The 19480-nt window shown below is 38.2% G+C and overlaps 1 protein-coding gene across 5 annotated transcripts in view; it reads left to right on the forward strand.

Moving 5' to 3' along the window:
• The window catches only part of LOC139941314 (methyl-CpG-binding domain protein 2-like), a 65742-nt gene that overhangs the window by 28033 nt on the left and 18229 nt on the right, over nt 1-19480 (forward strand). The window contains exon 7 of one of the 5 annotated variants that reach the window (XM_071937744.1): nt 6856-6887. The exons of the other annotated variants lie outside the window; for them this stretch is intronic. Coding sequence (XP_071793845.1) covers nt 6856-6872 — 17 coding nt within the window. The 3' untranslated portion in view covers nt 6873-6887. Of the gene's footprint in view, nt 1-6855; nt 6888-19480 lie in introns of those variants that run through there. 5 annotated transcript variants of the gene reach the window in all.

A 19480-nucleotide genomic window follows, 5' to 3' on the forward strand; every position in this document is an offset into this window, starting at 1 on the left:
TTATTGTTATTGTTGTTGTTTTTTTTTATTCAAACTTTCAGATTAGAAAAATGATTTATTTGTCCAAACTCTGTTAGAAAAACCCAACTAAGTATGATGTGAATTAGAATTGTCATTTTGAATGTGGCATTTCCATTGTCTGCATAACACGTACACACGCTGCAGCTTGCAGTACGCCATTCATCAGTTTCACCTTGATATTGAGTCTCTGGTGCTAATATAATGCTTGGTGTCTACGTGTGTACCAACAGCACCCTGCACAGGATGATCTACAGAGGTTCTCTGTGACTCACACGTGTGACACACTGTTCTGGCAGAGCACACACACTCACACCACATCTCTACCATCGTCGCTGCGGCGTAGTAGTCTCATAATGTGTTCCTATTCACGTATTACGATAGTGAATCATAGATCGGCCTAGTAGCATCAATGCGTAGTAGGGTCGCACGGTGGTGTAGTGACATAGACCATCGCAGACAAAGAAGCGGTTATATTATTCATTCTAGTGATTCATCAACCTAGACTGGTTCTTAAAATTTTATGATTCAGAATGATTCAGAACGATTTAGAATGATTCCTCAGAGTGATTTGACGGACGACGGAGCTATACAAAAAAAAAAACGCTTCGGGAAGATGAGCTATTAGAACCTGACTCATCTGTTTTTAAACAATTACATTAATTGAATTGGTATCAAAGATGCACTTTCAAGAATAATTTAATAATGATATTTAGATGTATTGTGTTACAATAACAATAATCTGATATCAAAACGTTATTGAAGTCATATTTAATTAAACTTTAGGCACACATGGCGAGAGGTAAAACATTACGGGGGAAAAAAGTCGTTTCTGTTTTATTAAGGTTTACTCAAGCGAACATTAAACAATCAAAGTTTGCATAGTGTCCCTTACAAAAGGAAGCCGTTTGTGTTTCATGTTGAATGTACACGCGTAGAAAATGCTAATTTACTCCAAGTAGATACACACACTTCATATACCGGTACAGAAGTGTTCAAATATGCAATCAATCATTCACAAAATGTTATGATAGTCCCCTTTCCCCAATCGCGGCACTGCGCTTTTATCGTTTCATTTTTCTGGAAGCCCTGTAGAATTTACAGCTGCGCATTTGGTAGCGACGACAACACAACACAAGCCTTTTGTTGATGGTCTAACAGTCGTATTTAGAGAATAAACATGCAGTGAAACATAACATAATATTCACGCCTGAGGCCGAGTTTCAAAGAGCTACTTTTAAAGCAGAAATTTGTGCTTTTTAAAACAAGTTTCTTCTCGGTGAAAATAGGCAGGAAACCAGTGCTGGTTCTTACATGTTACATGGTATTTTGGCTGGTGACCTTGTCCTGGATAGCGAAGCTATGTGCAAAGTTAGTTTTTATTGTTATACTAATGAACACAGGGTTCAAAGTTTAAGCTGATGGTATCCTTTGATGGGACCCAAGTAAATCAGTTGTCTCGCCTTAACCCTTCAGACATTTGAAAAGAGTGAAATTCTATTCCTGATTGACAAAACAAAACAAAACGTTGGCAACAACTAGAGAGTTTTAAAACAAACAAGCACTGCAGCAGTTTGTCAATCTTCCTTTCATAAAATAGATCAATCTTTGTTCTGCGTCATATATTTTTGCATTTTTGGGGTACTGAAACATTATGGGGTCAGTCCAGTTACTATTAAAGTACTGTTAAAACAATATATATTTTTTTTAATCAATGATTGATCAAGTTGTTAAGATGAGTTGACCGTTGCATTTAATTTTTGAAGTACTTTGACCGTCAAAACAAAATATTCCACACATGCCTTTGCTCTCTTATCATTATAAAAAACACTCATCAGCAAAACACAAGAGTTGTAAAATTCTTGGCAGTCACTGAACTTAGGCTCCGGGTGTTTACAGATTCTGGAAGGAAATGTTAATAATTCACAGGATATTCACAGAGTAGGGTTGGTTGGCCTCAGGCCAAGACCGACCAAGCTTTTCTCTGGCAGGCGTTTTGCGCCAAATTACCTCAGAAGACAAAAGAGAACGTGGAAACAAAAACAATGTCCTGTATGGTGTTGAAAACACTGTGACACTTTGTCCTTCCTTGTACTCTATGTATGTTCCTTTAGATTAAACTGACTGAATTTAAGTGGTTAACTAAAGGGTCTTCAAGGATGTACCGTCCTACTTTAGGGTTTTGGAAAAGCACATTCATTCCAGTTGGCAGGTCTTCAAGAAATATTATTAAAGCTAATCTTTGAAGATTAAAATTAATTACATCAAAACACGTAGGCTTACATGGATTTTAAAAAGGGTGTAACTAAGTACATATAAAGGTTACAGTAATGACATGTTTTTTAAATGTTGTCTCTGGGGCAGGCAATTGTTTAGACTAAATTATTCAAACATCAAATTTTCCTGCTAAAATGAGAGTGGTTGTCACAGAAAACTGTCTCAGGATGTTTGATGCTTTGTTTTACTCTAAAACCAACTTGCTCTTTCAGTGTTATTCCACCCTTTTAAGATTGCAATGTTTCATCCAAATTTGTGTGGTTGTTTTGCTTGCTTTGTTTTGTAATTTTGGTTGTGCTTCAAGTCATCTTTTAAAATAAGAAGAGCTTTGCATGAACGTGCTGATGGTTTAGTTACTTACCAATAGCTCAAAAATTAAAGGCAGTGGACACTATTGGTAATTACTCAAAATAATTATCAGCATAAAACCTTACTTGGTAACGAGTTATGGGGAGAGGTTGGTAGTACAAAACATTGTGAGAAATGGCTCCCTCTGAAGTGGAGTAGTTTTCGAGAAAGAAGTAGCTTTCCTCGAATTTGATTTTCGAGACCTCAAGTTTAGAATTTGAGGTCTTGAAATCAACCGTCTAAAAGCACACAACTTCCTGTGGCAAGGGTGTTTTTTTCTTTCATAGTTGTCTCGCAAGTAAATGACCAATTGAGCTGAAATGTTCACAGGTTTGTTATTTTATGCTTATGTTGAGATACACCAAGTGAGAAGACTGGTCTTTGACAATTACCAATAGTGTCCAGTGTCTTTAAGCAGCAACTATGACAAATGATGTAAAGCACTGGGTTTAGTAAATGCTAAACTTGCAGATACAACCATGTGAGAAGAGTTGGATCTGAGAAGAGCTGGTTTAGTCTCTACTCAGTATTCTCTGCTCTTCAGGAGAAACACTCCCGAAAGTGTTCTTTACACGTTTGTACCTGCAAGTTTACTATAAAATGTAACTAGTTATAATTACTTCTTATGCTACACACCATGCAAAGCTTCAAACCTCACTTGCCTACAGTATTGTGAAACCATTCATTCCAATCCTTTAAGTTTACAAGAAATTTCTAACTCATGAAGATTTGCTCACAATAGGTGCTTAACATTCTGTAGTTGACAAAACAGTACGCTGCTTTAAAGGGGCTGTGTCGTCACTTGTTCTTACTCTATGCTATCAATAAGTTATGAACTCCCACTCACACCAAGAAACTGCAGGCGCGTAAAGCTCTCCATAGGCAGGACGCGCACGTGCAGTAACTGGGACAGGGTGAGAGTTCATAATTTGTTGTACAGCATGAAAAGCCTACTTTGGTCATGAGGACACAGCCCCTTTAAAAATCAAAGTTTTTTATACTTGTCTGCCATGTTTTATGCCATTGAATCACTGTTTGCTGGGAACTTATTCAGTTTGACATAATTCAGTCACTTTGTATTTTTTGTAAACCTTGGACATTTACAACAGAGATGTTTCTCAGGTTGATTGGTGCTTTTTGTTCACTCAGAGTCAATTTACTGAGATTTGGAATATTCATTTGATTATATGATGTTTTATTGATTGAATTGAACCACACTGTCCATTCCACCATGATTGTTATTCATTGCCTCGGGAAATAAAATGATACACCTAAAATGTACAGTAAGATCACTTTGTTAAGTTTCAAGAGTTTGTTGAGTGCATTTTGTTTTTGCTTTTTGTTTATTTTTATTGAAAATACTAACAACTAAAAAGACTAACAGTTCAAAAGAATTAACTTCTTCCAGCAGAGGAAAAACAAGCTTTTTCGATTTTTGTTTTGAACACGGTAGTTGTTTTTCTTTACAAAATGAGCGGCATGTATAAATAAGCCAAATTCAACTAAAGACACTGGACGCTATTGGTAATAGTAATAACCAGATTTGTATAGCGCCATTCCATCTAGATCATGGCGCTCAGCAACAAAAGGCAATGAAAGACAAAAACATCTGAAAGCACACTATTTTGTACAAAAAGGGTGTTTTTTCTTTCATCATTTTCTTGTAACTTCAATGACCAATTGAGTCTACATTTTCACAGGCTTGTTATTTTATGCTTATGGGATACACCAAGTGAGAATACTGGTCTTTGACAGTTACCAAACGTGTTCAGTGCCTTTAATTTTCTTGTGCCCCTTTAATTTGAACAAACCATAAGTAGTCCCTTCCCCAACACCAACATGGGCCAATTTCATAGCGCTACTCAAAGGTAAACAAGTTTTCATGCTAACTATAGCGTATTTCACAGGTTAGCGAGAAAATTATCTGGCCAGCTTGCGAGTTTGCCAAGGATTTGCTTTGCTGTCATTTGTTTTGAAATGGTTAGCACCAGAAGGTTAGCATAACTTCTGTGTGCGGTGCTTTGAAATGGAAACTCGCGCAGTAAGCGCAAAATAAGTTGTTAAGCAGCTTATGAAATTGGGCCCAAACCTTGCACCAAAGCTTTTTTTAAGTAGCCCACATGTTAAAACATGTTTTGTCATAAATGTGTCTTTCTGGTATCTTAAAGGGGCTGTGTTGTCATGATTAAAGCAGGCCTGTTGCTGTACATGGAATTATGAACTCGCGCCCAGTTACTACAGACGCGAGCGCTCCCGCTTTATCATATCTTTGGAGAGCTCAAGCACACGTTGCAGTAACTGTGAGAGAAATCAGAATTCTATGTACAGCCACCGGTCTGCATTGATCATGACAATGGCGACACAACTCCTTTAATGATAGCGATCCAAATGATCAAAATTACAAAATAAGTTAAAACATTTTTAGAATTTGTTATTTTGAGTAGACCACAGGGCAAGTTGAGAAGTGGTGGTTACTAGCACGTAGCATATTTTGTATAGGACATTGTACCCTGCGCCGGTGTTAAGGGTGACTACAATGTGTCTTGCTTAAGGATACAAGAGTCAAGACCGGGACTCGAACCTACTTCTGCTGATCAGAAACACCAGAGCTTGAGTCCAGTGCGCTTGACCGCTCAGCCACGACAAGCCACAAGCAAACCTTTCACAAGGATGGGGGGAGGTGGGATCCTGCCTAAACTCTATTCAGCTTCCATTTCATGTCGTGCCAAGTCAAACATATTATTGGCCCCTCCCTTAGTTGAGAAACCTAATTTTGTATCCCTTTGGCCCGGAGCCAGGAAGTTTGGCAGGCAGGTTCGCAATTTGGGATCTACGATTATGCAGTACAGCAATGAAACCTCACAAAGAAAGACACAAACAAGATATTGGTGGTCGGGAAATTGTAATTTTACACATCCTTGTTTGTGCCGTGGTTGTTTGACAGGAACATCTTCAGCATGTTTTTTTTACAGGGCTAGGTTGATGTTCAGACTGAGGTTTTCTCGAGCCTGTGTTGATCTCCCAGTGTCCTGACATGATCAAATTAAAAAAGAACTGTCCGTTATTGAGTCGAGTTTGATGTTGTGTTTAATCTGTTTTGAGAACTGTCTGTTTTTGCTTTGTGTTGTTGCATTCTTCTGGGAGAGTTGTGTTAAAGAGTTGATTATCTGACTGTCTGGCTGGATTTGGAGTTGTTTCATTCTGTGAATAATGAATGAAGGACGGTAATTTAAGATCGGAGCGTATATGTACGGAAATTACTAGTAGAAGAGATTTCCATTTAATATGTTTTTCAAGCTATCAGTAGAGCTGTATCAAGTTTATCGATAACCCATGAATATGAAGAAAAAAAGTATGAAGTAGTATGTATTTAGAGATGAGAAAATCTCAGACTTTTATATACCATATGTCCTTTGGTTTGTATGCAAATTGAAACAGTACATTCCATTTTCTCAACAAAACAAGTACATAACATTTCAAAAAATTAGGTAAATCAAATAAATAAGTTTAGTAATTAAAGAAGAATAAATAAATGAAATCAAAATGAGGGGGCTGAAGCGGAACTAGAGTGGGATTAGTATAATCTTTCTTTTTTTGATACTTGAAGCCTGTGCTCAATTTCATTAAACTGTTACCAGAAAATACTGCTAAGCAAATTTCTTTGCCAAGCAAAAATTGAGAGGACACCAGTTGCAAAAATGTTAACTTTATGGAATTTTGGCTGGTAAAAGTGTCTGTTGTGCAATGTTTGTTTGTGCTTGGCAAGTTTGTATGCTTACAGGCTTACTGAAATTGGGCCCTGGTTAATACTCGACAGGCTTACAGGCTTACTGAAGTTGGGCCCTGGTTTAATACTCAACAGGATAGTGAAGTTAGGGAAATTTCATGTCCTATTCATATCCTGAATATGCAGAGAAGGGATTTACCCGCTTGAACTTTGCTCAACTTTTTGGAGTATGTTTTGGCAAGAGTCTTGTCTAGGGATGTCCCATTGCGGTTGTCATTGCCTTGCGTTCAGTACTCACAAGCCTTTAAAGAACAACTTGAATGAATCACTCAAACAAATTTGACTTTTCATCCTTGTTTACTTTGTGCTATAAATGTATCATTTGATCATTTATGTGTAAAGTTTTCCTCCCTGTAATTTTATTTTAGTCTTGTCTGAAAAACTAGCCCCCCAAAACGTTGGGTCTTTTTTTTCGCCATTGACAGGACTCTGCATGGTTTAGAGTAAAAACCACTACAAATGCAACATGAAATCAAGACTGAAGTACCAGCACCTCAGTGAACCAGTGTAAACCATTGTGTCACACCATGGACTGTGTGACGGTTGTTTGTTTTTGTGGCTGTGTATTTTTCATTGTCTTGTTTGGATCCAGTCCATGTATGGCGTCACAGTGTTGTTTTGATTCCTGGACGCTTGGGGGCCTTTTCCTGAAACTCAGCGTTTTTGCACAGCGTGACACTGATCAGAATGTGTTGGCTTTTTTGTAGTGTTTTCTTTCACACTATGAATCAATTTGTATATATTTAGTTATCCTTCCTCCATGGTTGTACTTTTTTATCATTGGCATAATCACAAGCTCTGGTTATCATTCTATAACAAAACTTTGTTGTTAATTTTGTTTAAGTTGATCTTTAAAGGCAGTGGACACTTGGTAGTTACTCAAAATAATTGTTAGCATAAAACCTTACTTGGTGACAAGTAATGGGGAGAGGTTGTTAGTATAAAACATTGTGGGAAACGGCTCCCTCTGAAGTGACATGAAGTTATTTTCCAAGAATTTGATTTCAAGACCTCAGGTTTAGAATTTGAGGTCTTGAAATCAACCATCTAAAAGCACACAACTTCGTGTGACAAGGGTGTTTTTTCTTTCATTATTATTTTGCAACTTTGATGACCAATTGAGCTCAAATTTTTACACGTTTGTTATTTTATGCATATCTTGAGATACATGTACACCGAGTGAGAAGACTGGTCCTTGACAATTACGAATAGTGTCCAGTGTCTTTAAAAAGGCTTAATCAATCATTGGGATTTAAAAGACTATGCTCATTTCCAATGTTCACATCATACAACCTTTAAAAATGTTGACAGATCCTATGGGTCTGCAAAACCCACCGGAAGATTTGTGTTTTGATAGATTAATTTGTGCACGCTTTATGTTTGGCTGACTTTGATTGCAGTACTCAAAATGAGCGACAGCGATTTGGAGGGGCTCTCAAATGCCAATTTCGTAGACTTCTTGACATTCTATCAGACAGATATATTTCTCTGGAGGACGGGTATTGGCATGAACGTTGATAATAATTGAGCTCTCAGTGAGTGTATTTACAAAACTATGATGCTGAATGTCTTGAAACTCGGGGGGGGGGGGGGGGGGTAATGTTGTCAATGATTATGATCTAGTGCAAGGACACTGTAGAAGTGTTTTTGGCATGTCATGGTCGAGCGGTTAAGAACATCAAATTCAGGCTCTGGTGTTTCTGGTCAGCAGAGTGTGGGTCCGAGTCCTGGTGGGTCGTGGAACTTGTGTCCCTGAGCAAGATACTTTGACCATAACTGCTTTGTCCTTTTGATGGGATTAAGCCCTACATATAGGTCCCATGTACTAGGACCAGCATTGCACATGAAAGAACCCAGCCGTCGATTTCACCAAACTCTTCCTAACTTAGGATTAATCTTAGGACTTAGGATGGGTTCAGTTCCGTATCCAAATACGTAGGACGCATTGAACTCATCCTAAGTTAGGACAGGTTACTCGTCCTAACTCGAGGTAGGATTTATCCTAGCGTTTCGTGAAATCGGCTGCAGAACACTTATTGTTGCAGAGTAGAGGTTAATCCCAGTGTTTCTGGTTCACATTGCAAGCACCCTTGTTTACAGGTTTCTTCAGGCGAGCAAGCTACAGTGATTAAGTTCACTTACAAGGCATCTTCTGGTTCCATTAACGTAAATATATAACAACAAATATTTCCTTTTTGTTTAACCAAGTGAAGAATGTCATGCTTAATATTTGTAATCGACTCCACACTATTTCTGACCATTATTTCACCCCTGGACTACAAAGTTCATAGCTCTCCCTTTACTCCTGTTTTGAGTCACACTTGACCAACAAACGTCCATGCGTGACCAATTACCACATCTGTTTGTTGATACTGGCTGTGTTTATTAATCAGGTGACAGTTGATAATAACTAAAAGGAAATTCTTAATAATAAAACCATTATGTTACTTCCCTACTAAGGGAATTTCTCAGAAATAACAAGCAATATTTCCTTCAAAAATAGATTATGTTGTTTTTTGAGTCCTTGTGTGAAAGATTTCAAGACATTTACTGATGTGTATCATCAGAGAGAGGGGAATCTTCTGCTGAGCAAAAACAATAACCAAGATACCAGTAACATATGGCTTATAACCATATTTTAGTAAGCTCAAGTTGTATGTGCTTAGCTACTTTTTGTACTGGAAGTGCCAGAACTAAGCAAACTTGTGAGACTGCTTTTGACCTCTGTCTATGTGGCTAGCATCAAGTATGATGTTTTTCAGCACCTTGGCTAACAATAACAAGCCAACCATACCTAGAAGGTCATGAAAATTCCATTGGAGCTAAAAACAGTCCGCTTAAAACAAATTATTCCGTAACCTCAAAAAAGAAACATTGAGGAAATGATTTATGTTATAATAAGGCTTGAGTTGATATTATCAGTGATTTAATTGGTTGGCCATGACCTATACTAACCATTGGTTACTTGTCCATTAAGCCCTATGCATTAGTAATTTGATGTAATATAAACATTTATTTTTTATAGCTGTAAACAAACGGGCAGTAAACAGAATCGTCAAGAGAGCAATTTGTTTTATAAATTTACTTATGAAATTAACCCTGTTTGAAATTGACCTTTTGAATATGTATTGTAAAATCCTTTTAGTCAATTACGCAAACTAAACCATCTGTGACCTGAAGCAAAGGACCTTTATTATGAAATATCAGACCTGCATAGTTCTTTCCTGACCAGTTATTTATGCAAAGAACTTTATATTGGAGTTTCTCCGAAGTTTTTGTTCATGCCACAAAAAAAAAAACCTAAAAATTATAATAGAGAATTTTGTTCAAATCAGTTTCTGGCATCAAACTTTTTTATTTATGCAGACTTGAAACTTAATTTCATTCAGAGTAAAACCTGACTTTCCCTTGTGCTTTTATTGTTGGGAAAGTTTACAGCAGGCAATTGGCTTTGTAAGGGTGGGGGAGATAAGAGGGAATTAAGATAACTGAGAAAGTATAAACGACAGAAATAAAGAAGGTCAAACAAACAACAAAACAAACTATTCAAAATGCAAATAATTCATTATGAAACATCATCAAAACAGTTTTACTGCCTGTATCCATTTGTTTCCTTTTTGTAGTTCATGTTAATTTGTTTGAGCATAGCATCTTCCATCGATCTTTCTCCATGGTTTGTAGGTTTTGCAATAACTTCCAAGGATGTACGATCTTTTGTAGTAGTATTCCGAAAAAATAATCACGCAAGAAAGTGATTGAAACTGGGCCTATTTGTGTCTTCTGTATTCGTGATTCCACAAGTACTGCTTTGATGTATAGTATGAGGCAAATTGAAACGAGTTCATGATTTTATGTAAAGGTATTCACATCCCAAGAAAATAGATAAAGAGCAGCATAAATGACTGAAAATGTTTCATAATTCCCAAGTTAAATGGTCTTAGGAGCCTCTTGAAAAATGCATGAAGCCTTGCTGGGGAATATTTTAGATTGATTATGAATAGCTGTTGCTTGAGGAGGTTGCAAAGAGAAGGGCCCTGCTTGATCACCATTCTCCGCTAACTGTGCAAGCGGCAAATTATTTCTGTGCTAGCTGTGTAAGTGTAGAATGCCTATGTGAGTATGCTTGCCCACAAGCCAAAATTCCCTGCTAACCCGTGAAATACGCTCGAGGTAAACGCAGAATTTTCAGCTCACGCAAGCGCTGATTCTTTGCTTTACGATAAGCAGAGCCACGAAATTGGGCCCGGGTTTGAAACATACTGGATATTGGTGTAGGCTCTAAGAAAATGTGTCCTAGGCCGTATCCGAATTGGCGGCTACGGCTACGACTATGTCTGGATTGCCGCGTCGTCATGCATTGAAGTATAGGACGCCCTTAGCAACACCCCTGGCAATGGTCGTAGTCGCAGCCGTAGCCACCAATTCGGACACGGCCTAATTTCAGCATCAAAAGCACCGATGTGTAGAATGTTCACTTGGGAGTCTAGGCTCAATTTGTTTCTCCCCAAAGTTAGACTATTCAAGGGAATTTATAGAGTAGTGATATTTCAAGATGTGTAAATACAACATCCCTGGAACCTTTTCCACAGAACTCAGGGAAAAAGTTCCGAGTACACTTTGCTGAAAACACATAAAATTCTTTATTCTTGAGGCAACATCTATTCAAAGATTTCTACTAGAACAAAAACCCACAAGCTATTCCCGTGGAATTGAACCTTTATACTCTGAAGCCGGGAGCAGATGTCTCAACCGCTAGACTGCTGAGCCAGTCTGGTAACAAGAGGCCTAATTTCATAAAGCAAAATACTGCTTGACAAATGTTTTGGCTAAGCAAAAATTGAGTAGCACTGAGTCACACAACATTGTAAACTTAATTTAATTATCGGCTTGGTAACCTGTTTTTCAAGCAATGACTTTTCTGTACTTAGCAAGTTTTTGTGCTACAGGATTTATGAAATTTGGGCCCTGCATCCAATTTCATTGAACTGCTTACATCAGCCAAAAAGCGGCCATTATGCAAGCAGGTGATTGACGCTTACTGTATTAAGCGTATTTCATGCGAATTTTTGCTTAAGACACTGCATATTCACATTGCTAAGTATTCTTCGCTTACAAAGCTAGCGCAGGAATTCAGTGGCTTAGTAAGTGACCCTAAGAGCAGAATTCCACAGTAAGCAACCCTATGCATTTGGTCCCAGTTTGAATCCTGTTATCTGTCAATGGACGCTGCATCCATTAACCATGCATCAACTATCCCTGAATTTGTTTAGCATATTTTATTGGACTGTTTTACAAGTTTGTGTGGCTTTGATCAGATAATTGATCGCTGAACTACAAGCTGCCAGGTCTTGGGAGATGAATATTTCCATAATGTTGCAGCTGGTCTAGGGGACAAGCCCCATCATCCAAATAAGCTATTGGTTCAATTTAGATAGTGTCTGGTACCTTGACTTGCGTGGGTCATAAGTTAATCATAATAACAAAGTCTTGTCAAGCGCACAATTCCACCCAAACATGCTTGAGGTGCTGTAACAATGGAAGTGAAAAAAAAGGGGGGAAGGGACCAAAAGAAACTTCAGTTAGAGGGAATTTTGACAAGAGGTGGGTTTTGAGAGCCTTTTTGATTGAGCGAATAGTATTGGAGGTTTTAATGTGAAGAGGTAGGTAGCATATTCCAGAGATGTGGTACTGCAACTGAATTTGAACTAAACTGCGCCAATAAAGTATCTAAACACTTACAAATAGTCAGATTTATCGGAACCTGAATTAGTATGCCAAAGAATAATTATTAATTTCTATTCACCGTTAATTTCTGCACATTTTGACACATCTTGTGTTGCGCTACGATGTTGTTTGGTGGATTTATGGGCACTTGAGTAGCTTAAGGTCGAATTTCAAAAGTTGCAAAAGCCCCTATTCACCCCAATTCCAGAAGGGAACTCACACAAGCCTCACACACAGACAAAATCAAGACAAAAGACACAAACTCGTTTCGTTTACTTGACCATGAAATTTATGGCCGTATCTTTAACTCTAAAACTGCTGATATCCTGTCCTCAATACTTGGTGTGTCCTCCATTACTGTTAACGGCAAGGAGTCGTCTTCTCATACTCCAAACGAGACATCTGATCTGTCCCTGGTCAATCCCCTGCCATTTCCTGATCAGGATGCGTCGCAATCCCTCGAGAGTGGTGTCAGGCTTGATGGACTTGTTCACTTTCTTCTGCTGCAGAAGTCACACTCGGGCGGCCACTCCTTGGCAGGTTGTCCACATTTCCCTGAGCTTGGTAGCCATTCCACCATTTTACTGACCGTCGCTGGTGACGTTCCAACTTGATGAGCTGCAGCTCGAATTGACATACCGGCTTCTATCAAACCAACGATCCGTCCTCTTTCCTGTTTGGTCAGTTGAGCCATCTTTCCTGTTATCTTGAAACACCTTTCCCTGTCTTACCATAATCAGGGATTCTGGCTGTTAACCCATTTTGTTGTATGCCTCCCATCTTTGACCCCTTTGCTTGGTTACTGACAATTATTGCTGATGTTCATTGCAACCGATTTATCCAAAACGCGACAAACAAATCATTTATAAAGGGCGGGCAAAAGAAACGCTGATCTTACTCGTCACAATACAACGATTTAACTTGAATAGGGGCTTTTGCAACTTTTGAAATTCGACCTTAAGCCACTCAAGTGCCCATAAATCCACTAAACAACATCGTAGCGCAACACAAGATGTGTCAAAATGTGCAGAAATTAACGGTGAATAGAAATGAATAATTATTTTTTGGCATACTATTTCAGGTTCCGATATATCTGACCATTTGTAAGTGTTTAGATACTTTATTGGCGCAGTTTATTTAGACTATGGTGTTGCTGTGTCACTTTGTTTGGAGATAGATGGCTGCAACAAACAGTTTCCAAGTAAGGTGTATTTGAGTTGTACAGGTTTTGGACGATCAGGAGGTTGCTTTTTAAATTAGAAGATAAGGCCTGGAAAGTTATGCGTACCCTGGACTATGTTTCCTTTGGTCTTGGTCCTGGTGCCCCTTCAGAAGTATCCCATAGACTGTAAGATTTTCCAATGAAAGTGCCCTTTGCAAAATTAAAATTGCCCTTTTAAGATGAAAGTCCAGTTCCGTAAGATCTAGATAAGATTCCTAGGAATCTAAGGTTTCCAAAGTCAAGTTTTTACTTGTGATTGAGGAAGTCAGTGTGCAAGACATTTACTCATTTTGTTCATTTGAAATTCTCCCTCAAATACAGTGCACAATGCTGACATTAAATTTTTATCAAAATGCTTTGAGCTCTTCTCCTCCAGGGATAAATGACTTGAGTGTTACTTGGAAGTAACTTTTAAGATGTTCATATTCCGAATACATTTTACATAATTTTTTTCACAACTGCGACGACAGTCATAAAATAAAAGCATTTCATTCCATCTTCCAGTCCAAATTTCTATGAATAATTCAAATCCCGGAGAGCACTTCGAAGATTAGGAAGAACGTGACAATTTAATACTCCAAGACGAAGCCGACTGTTTTCCTTAGTGATAATCTTTTAATCCAGCATGATTGCTGGACTTCACTTGGCAAATCCTACATGAAAAGAGCTCCCAGTGGTACATGGATTCACATCAAATCAAAGCATGACACGAGATAATTTTATGAAAACCATGAAAATTTGTAGTGGTATGTTACTGTTACCAGTGGCCCACTGGCCAAATGCCAGTTCAAACAGGAGAGGACCAGTCGGAATTATTTGGAAGTGGTTAGGCTGACCAGTTCAGTGTTGAAAAGCGTCCCATTTCATTTGAATTTTGACTAGTACAAAAGCTGATGGACTACCGAAATTATAAGCTAGCTGAATGGTCCTGCTGGCCAATCACTAAAAAGTTACAGCAAAGGAGATAACAACAATTTCGTTTTACAATAGCATATAATTTGATTGAATTCAATTACAATTGGGTTTCATCACATGAATTGTTAATAAACATACAAAACCTCTTTAAAAAAACACTACATATGTGTTGGATGTCAAAGTGACTTCAAAGTGCACTTTGTTCTTTGTATGTGCGTGTATGTCTTTCTCTGCCAACCCAATCTCCCCTCTGCAATTCATTCCTGTATGTATAATCATTTCCGACCTACATGATCATGACCTTGTTTCATGATCTAAGTTTCCAATAGGGAAGGACGAGCAGGATAGCCGATCAAAATACAAAGATCATTGAGTCGTCCCTAATCCTCAGACACACATACATACACAAAAAACTAATTAATTGTCGATGGCCATAGATCAAGATTAGATGCAGACAATTCAAGGTACTGAACTTCGCTTCTGTACTTCGTTCATTATTTAGTCTTGTGATCAATTGATGGCATATTGATTTGTGTTCAGGGCAATGTTTTCAGGAGAGTCACGTTAATCCGTCGAACAAGCTAAAACAAAAACTGTCTCACTGAGACGAAATTTTATTTTGTGAATTTTGTTCTTTTCATTTCTAAAAAAAAATATAGCACCTCAGCAAGTAATATTTTGAAGGGAAGCTTTATACCATCACTATCTTTATGTGCGGTATATAAATAAGTTGAATGTAAATCTGTGTATGTTTGCGTTGTGTCGCATAAAAAGTACCCAAACCCTTTAAAGACACTGGACACTTTTGGTAATTGTCAAAGGCCAGTATTCACAGTTGGTGTATCCCAACATATGCATAAAATAACAAACCTGTGAACATTTTTACTCAGTCATCGAAGTTGCATAATGAAAGGAAAAACACCCTTATTGCACAAATGTGTTCCATTGCTCATTACCAAGTAAGATTTTATGCTAAAAATTATTTTGAGTAATTACCAATATTGTCCAGTGCCTTTAAGAAGCACCTGTTCTGATCAGCAAACCACTAGGCCAATATCACATGGCACTACGTGACTGACATCCCTAGTTAGCTTAAGCAAGAAACCACAGTCCAGAAGGTCCCTCCTCTTCTCCCTGATCACAACCTTGACACTTTTGTCCTTGAGCGAGCCACTTAATTGCAATTGCTTCTCTGCACCCAGGAGTATAGATTGGTACCTGTGAGGGTACAGTTGAGATTGCATTGATCCCAATCCACTGCTGCGTGAAATCTGATCTAATGAGCAGATGACCAGGGGTAATATCGTAAAGTGCTTTGAGACCTTGGGTAAAAAGCGCTGCAGGCAAGAAGTGTCTAAGGATTCAGTCTGATTGTAACCTTTGTTATTGTTTTACTTTGACCTGTCTTGTTGTTCGATGAAAGTGTAGCAAAGAAAAGTGAACTTTGTAACATGATCACTGGGACTGATCAAAATTATCTCTTTATAGCATAACAGGAACATTGTTACAAGAGGACAGTATATCAAAGAAACACAAAACAGAAATGAGATTTTTTTTTTTTAATGTACTCTTTATAAGCAGAACCTCTTCATATTGAAGTTTGACTGTATTATTAAAGTTAAAATATTGTTTTATTGTTTGTTTTCCCCTCTTTTTTTGTGGAATTTTCATTCTAAAGAGGTCGAGGGATTTTCACTCTAAAGAGGTCGAGGGATTTTCACTCTAAAGAGGTCGAGGGATTTTTACTCTAAAGAGGTCGAGGGATTTTCATTCTAAAGAGGTCGAGGGTTTTTCACTCTAAAGAGGTCGAGGGATTTTCACTCTAAAGAGGTCGAGGGATTTTCACTCTAAAGAGGTCGAGGGATTTTCACTCTAAAGAGGTCGAGGGATTTTTACTCTAAAGAGGTCGAGGGATTTTCATTCTAAAGAGGTCGAGGGTTTTTCACTCTAAAGAGGTCGAGGGATTTTCACTCTAAAGAGGTCGAGGGATTTTTACTCTAAAGAGGTCGAGGGATTTTCATTCTAAAGAGGTCGAGGGTTTTTCACTCTAAAGAGGTCGAGGGATTTTCACTCTAAAGAGGTCGAGGGATTTTCACTCTAAAGAGGTCGAGGGATTTTCACTCTAAAGAGGTCGAGGGATTTTTACTCTAAAGAGGTCGAGGGATTTTCATTCTAAAGAGGTCGAGGGTTTTTCACTCTAAAGAGGTCGAGGGATTTTCACTCTAAAGAGGTCGAGGGATTTTCACTCTAAAGAGGTCGAGGGATTTTCACTCTAAAGAGGTCGAGGGATTTTCACTCTAAAGAGGTCGAGGGATTTTTACTCTAAAGAGGTCGAGGGATTTTCATTCTAAAGAGGTCGAGGGTTTTTCACTCTAAAGAGGTCGAGGGATTTTCACTCTAAAGAGGTCGAGGGATTTTCACTCTAAAGAGGTCGAGGGATTTTTACTCTAAAGAGGTCGAGGGATTTTCATTCTAAAGAGGTCAAGGGTTTTTCATTCTAAAGAGGTCGAGGGATTTTCACTCTAAAGAGGTCGAGGGATTTTCACTCTAAAGAGGTCGAGGGATTTTCACTCTAAAGAGGTCGAGGGATTTTCACTCTAAAGAGGTCGAGGGATTTTCACTCTAAAGAGGTCGAGGGATTTTCACTCTAAAGAGGTCGAGGGATTTTCACTCTGAAGAGGTCGAGCAATTTCTCGAACTTAACCAAGGGGCAACAACACCCAGTACAGACTCAAGCACATTTTGCATAAAACGTAGAGGATAAACAGTAGTGTGTGGTGGTTAAGAGCGCCAAGCTCTGGTGTTTCAGATCGGCAGAGTGTGGGTTCGAGTCCCGGTCTTGACACTTGTGTCCTTGAGCAAGATGCTTGACCATTATTGCCTTGTCCTAATTAAGATGGGACATTAGGCCAAAGGTCCTGTGTATTGATGGTGCACGTTAAAGAATCCAGGAGTAAGAGTAGGGGTTAACCCTGGAGGTTCGCATAGGAAACGCCCTTGTTTACAGATTGCCGAGGCTTGAGAGCTACAGTGATTGACTTCACTTATGAGACATCCTTGGTTTCATAACAAGAAATGGAGTAATAACTGCTCCTTTCACACAAGACAACATTTACAGGATATACCCAGGAAAATGGTATTAATTTGTCACACTTGAATTGCCAACCCTGCAAACTACTGGAAAATAGCTACCCCTCCCCCTCTTGTGAGTATCGTTGAGCCGAAAACCCAGGGGTAAGAATACCGAGTGTTAATTTTCCCCAGATCGCTGAGAATTTCCTGGGGTTTGATTGCCTTTTTGGATCTATTGTGAAATGAGTTTTAGTTCTTTATCAAAACGTGTAACAAATTCCCATAGGTTTTCACTGTATTTTTGCTTATAAACCAAACTGAAACCAAAAGTCACCTAGTGGCATTGCAAATACTGAAGGGAGTAAATAATGTGAGGTTTGTCTTTGCAGTTGAACAACAACAATTTCTAAGAAGAAGTTTTGACTCTTTGTGGTGGGGATACAATCTAGTGGGGCTTGAGACAGCTTGGAAGCAGTCTCTCTTGAGTTCCTGAGGTTCTGAAAAGTGTTGCTACACAACAACTCAAGAGAGATTTTGTTTTCTATTGAGTTAATGCAACTCCTACTTGATTTGAACAAGTTGATTCTTTTGTGTTTTATTGTTCAGTTTACTTCCTTTGCAAGACCTTACAAAACATTAGAAATTTATGTCAGATTTGAACACAGTTTTGTCACGAAAGAAGGTACAGGAATTTTTGTTCATGCTAATTAATATACATTTACAAGTCAGAATTTAACTATAAAAATAGAGAGTTATGTTTTCATATAACATCTACTGGTAAAATCAAACCCTGTCTTTAACATGGAAAGGAAAGAGTTAGGTTTCGACTTGTTTAGATTATTTCCTCAAACAGGCCCACAATATCAACAATGTTGCCTTTTATTTTTAGACTCAACAAATTCCAGGGAGAGGTGACCCGGTCATAAACTCAGATTTATCTTAACAGTGGTTTCAAGAATCAAATGTGACCATGGATTTGTTTGTAGTTCTTGAAAAGGCCAAGACCATTTTTTGTAATCTTAAAGTCAACATTGCATATCATTAGTCTCGATCCAACTAAATGATGAAGCCTGCATTTAAAGGCAGTGGACACTATTGGTACAGAAAAATAAATAAAAGTTCACAGATTTACAAATAATTTACAGGGTTTACAGAAGGTAATGGTGAAAGACTTCTCTTGAAATATTGTTCCATGAAATGCTTTACTTTTTGAGAAAACATCAAAACAATATCAATTCTCGTTAGCGAGAATTACGGATCGATTTGAAACACATGTCATGACACGGCGAAACGCGCGGAAACAAGAGTGGGTTTTCCCGTTGTTTTCTCCCGACTCCGATGACCGATTGAGCCTGAATTTTCACAGGTTTGTTATTTTATGTATAAGTTGTGATACACGAAGTGTGGGACTTGGACAATACTGTTTACCGCAAGTGTATATGGCTTTAAAGGTAGTGGACACTATTGGTAATTACTCAAAATAATAATTATCATAAAATCTTTATTGATTACGAGTAATGGGGAGAGGTTGATAGTAAAACATTGTGAGAAACAGCTCCCTCTGAAGTGACATAGTTTTCCAGGAAGAAGTAATTTTCCCTGAATTTGATTTTGAGACCTCAGATTTAGAACTTGAGGTCCCAAAATCAAGCATCTGAAAGCACACAACTTTGTGTGACCATGGTGCGACAAGGTTTTTGTTTTTTTTCATTAATATCTCGCAACTTGGACGACCGATTGAGCTAAAATTTTAACAGGTTTGTTATTTTATGCATATGTTGAGATACACCCAGAGAGAAGACTAGTCTTTGACAATAACCAATAGTGTCCAGTGTCTTTAAATGGGTTTGGGTAGGCCTACTTGTTGTACGACACAAACACAAATTTCCACAGATTTACATTAAACTTACACAGTTTAAAGACAATGACAGTAGAAAGCTTCCCTTAAAAAAATTACTTGCTGAGGTGCTGTTGTTTTTGAGAAATAACAATTTCTCTGTGTCAGAGACAAACATGTTTGTACAATGGCTTTCTGTTAATATATTACATACTTCTTCATTCGCAGTGAGTGTGAATTCATGTTGTTGCCCAAAACTTGATCCACAAAAGGTACCAAA

Source organism: Asterias amurensis, chromosome 9 (genome assembly GCF_032118995.1).
Source record: "Asterias amurensis chromosome 9, ASM3211899v1".
NCBI lineage: Eukaryota > Metazoa > Echinodermata > Asteroidea > Forcipulatida > Asteriidae > Asterias > Asterias amurensis.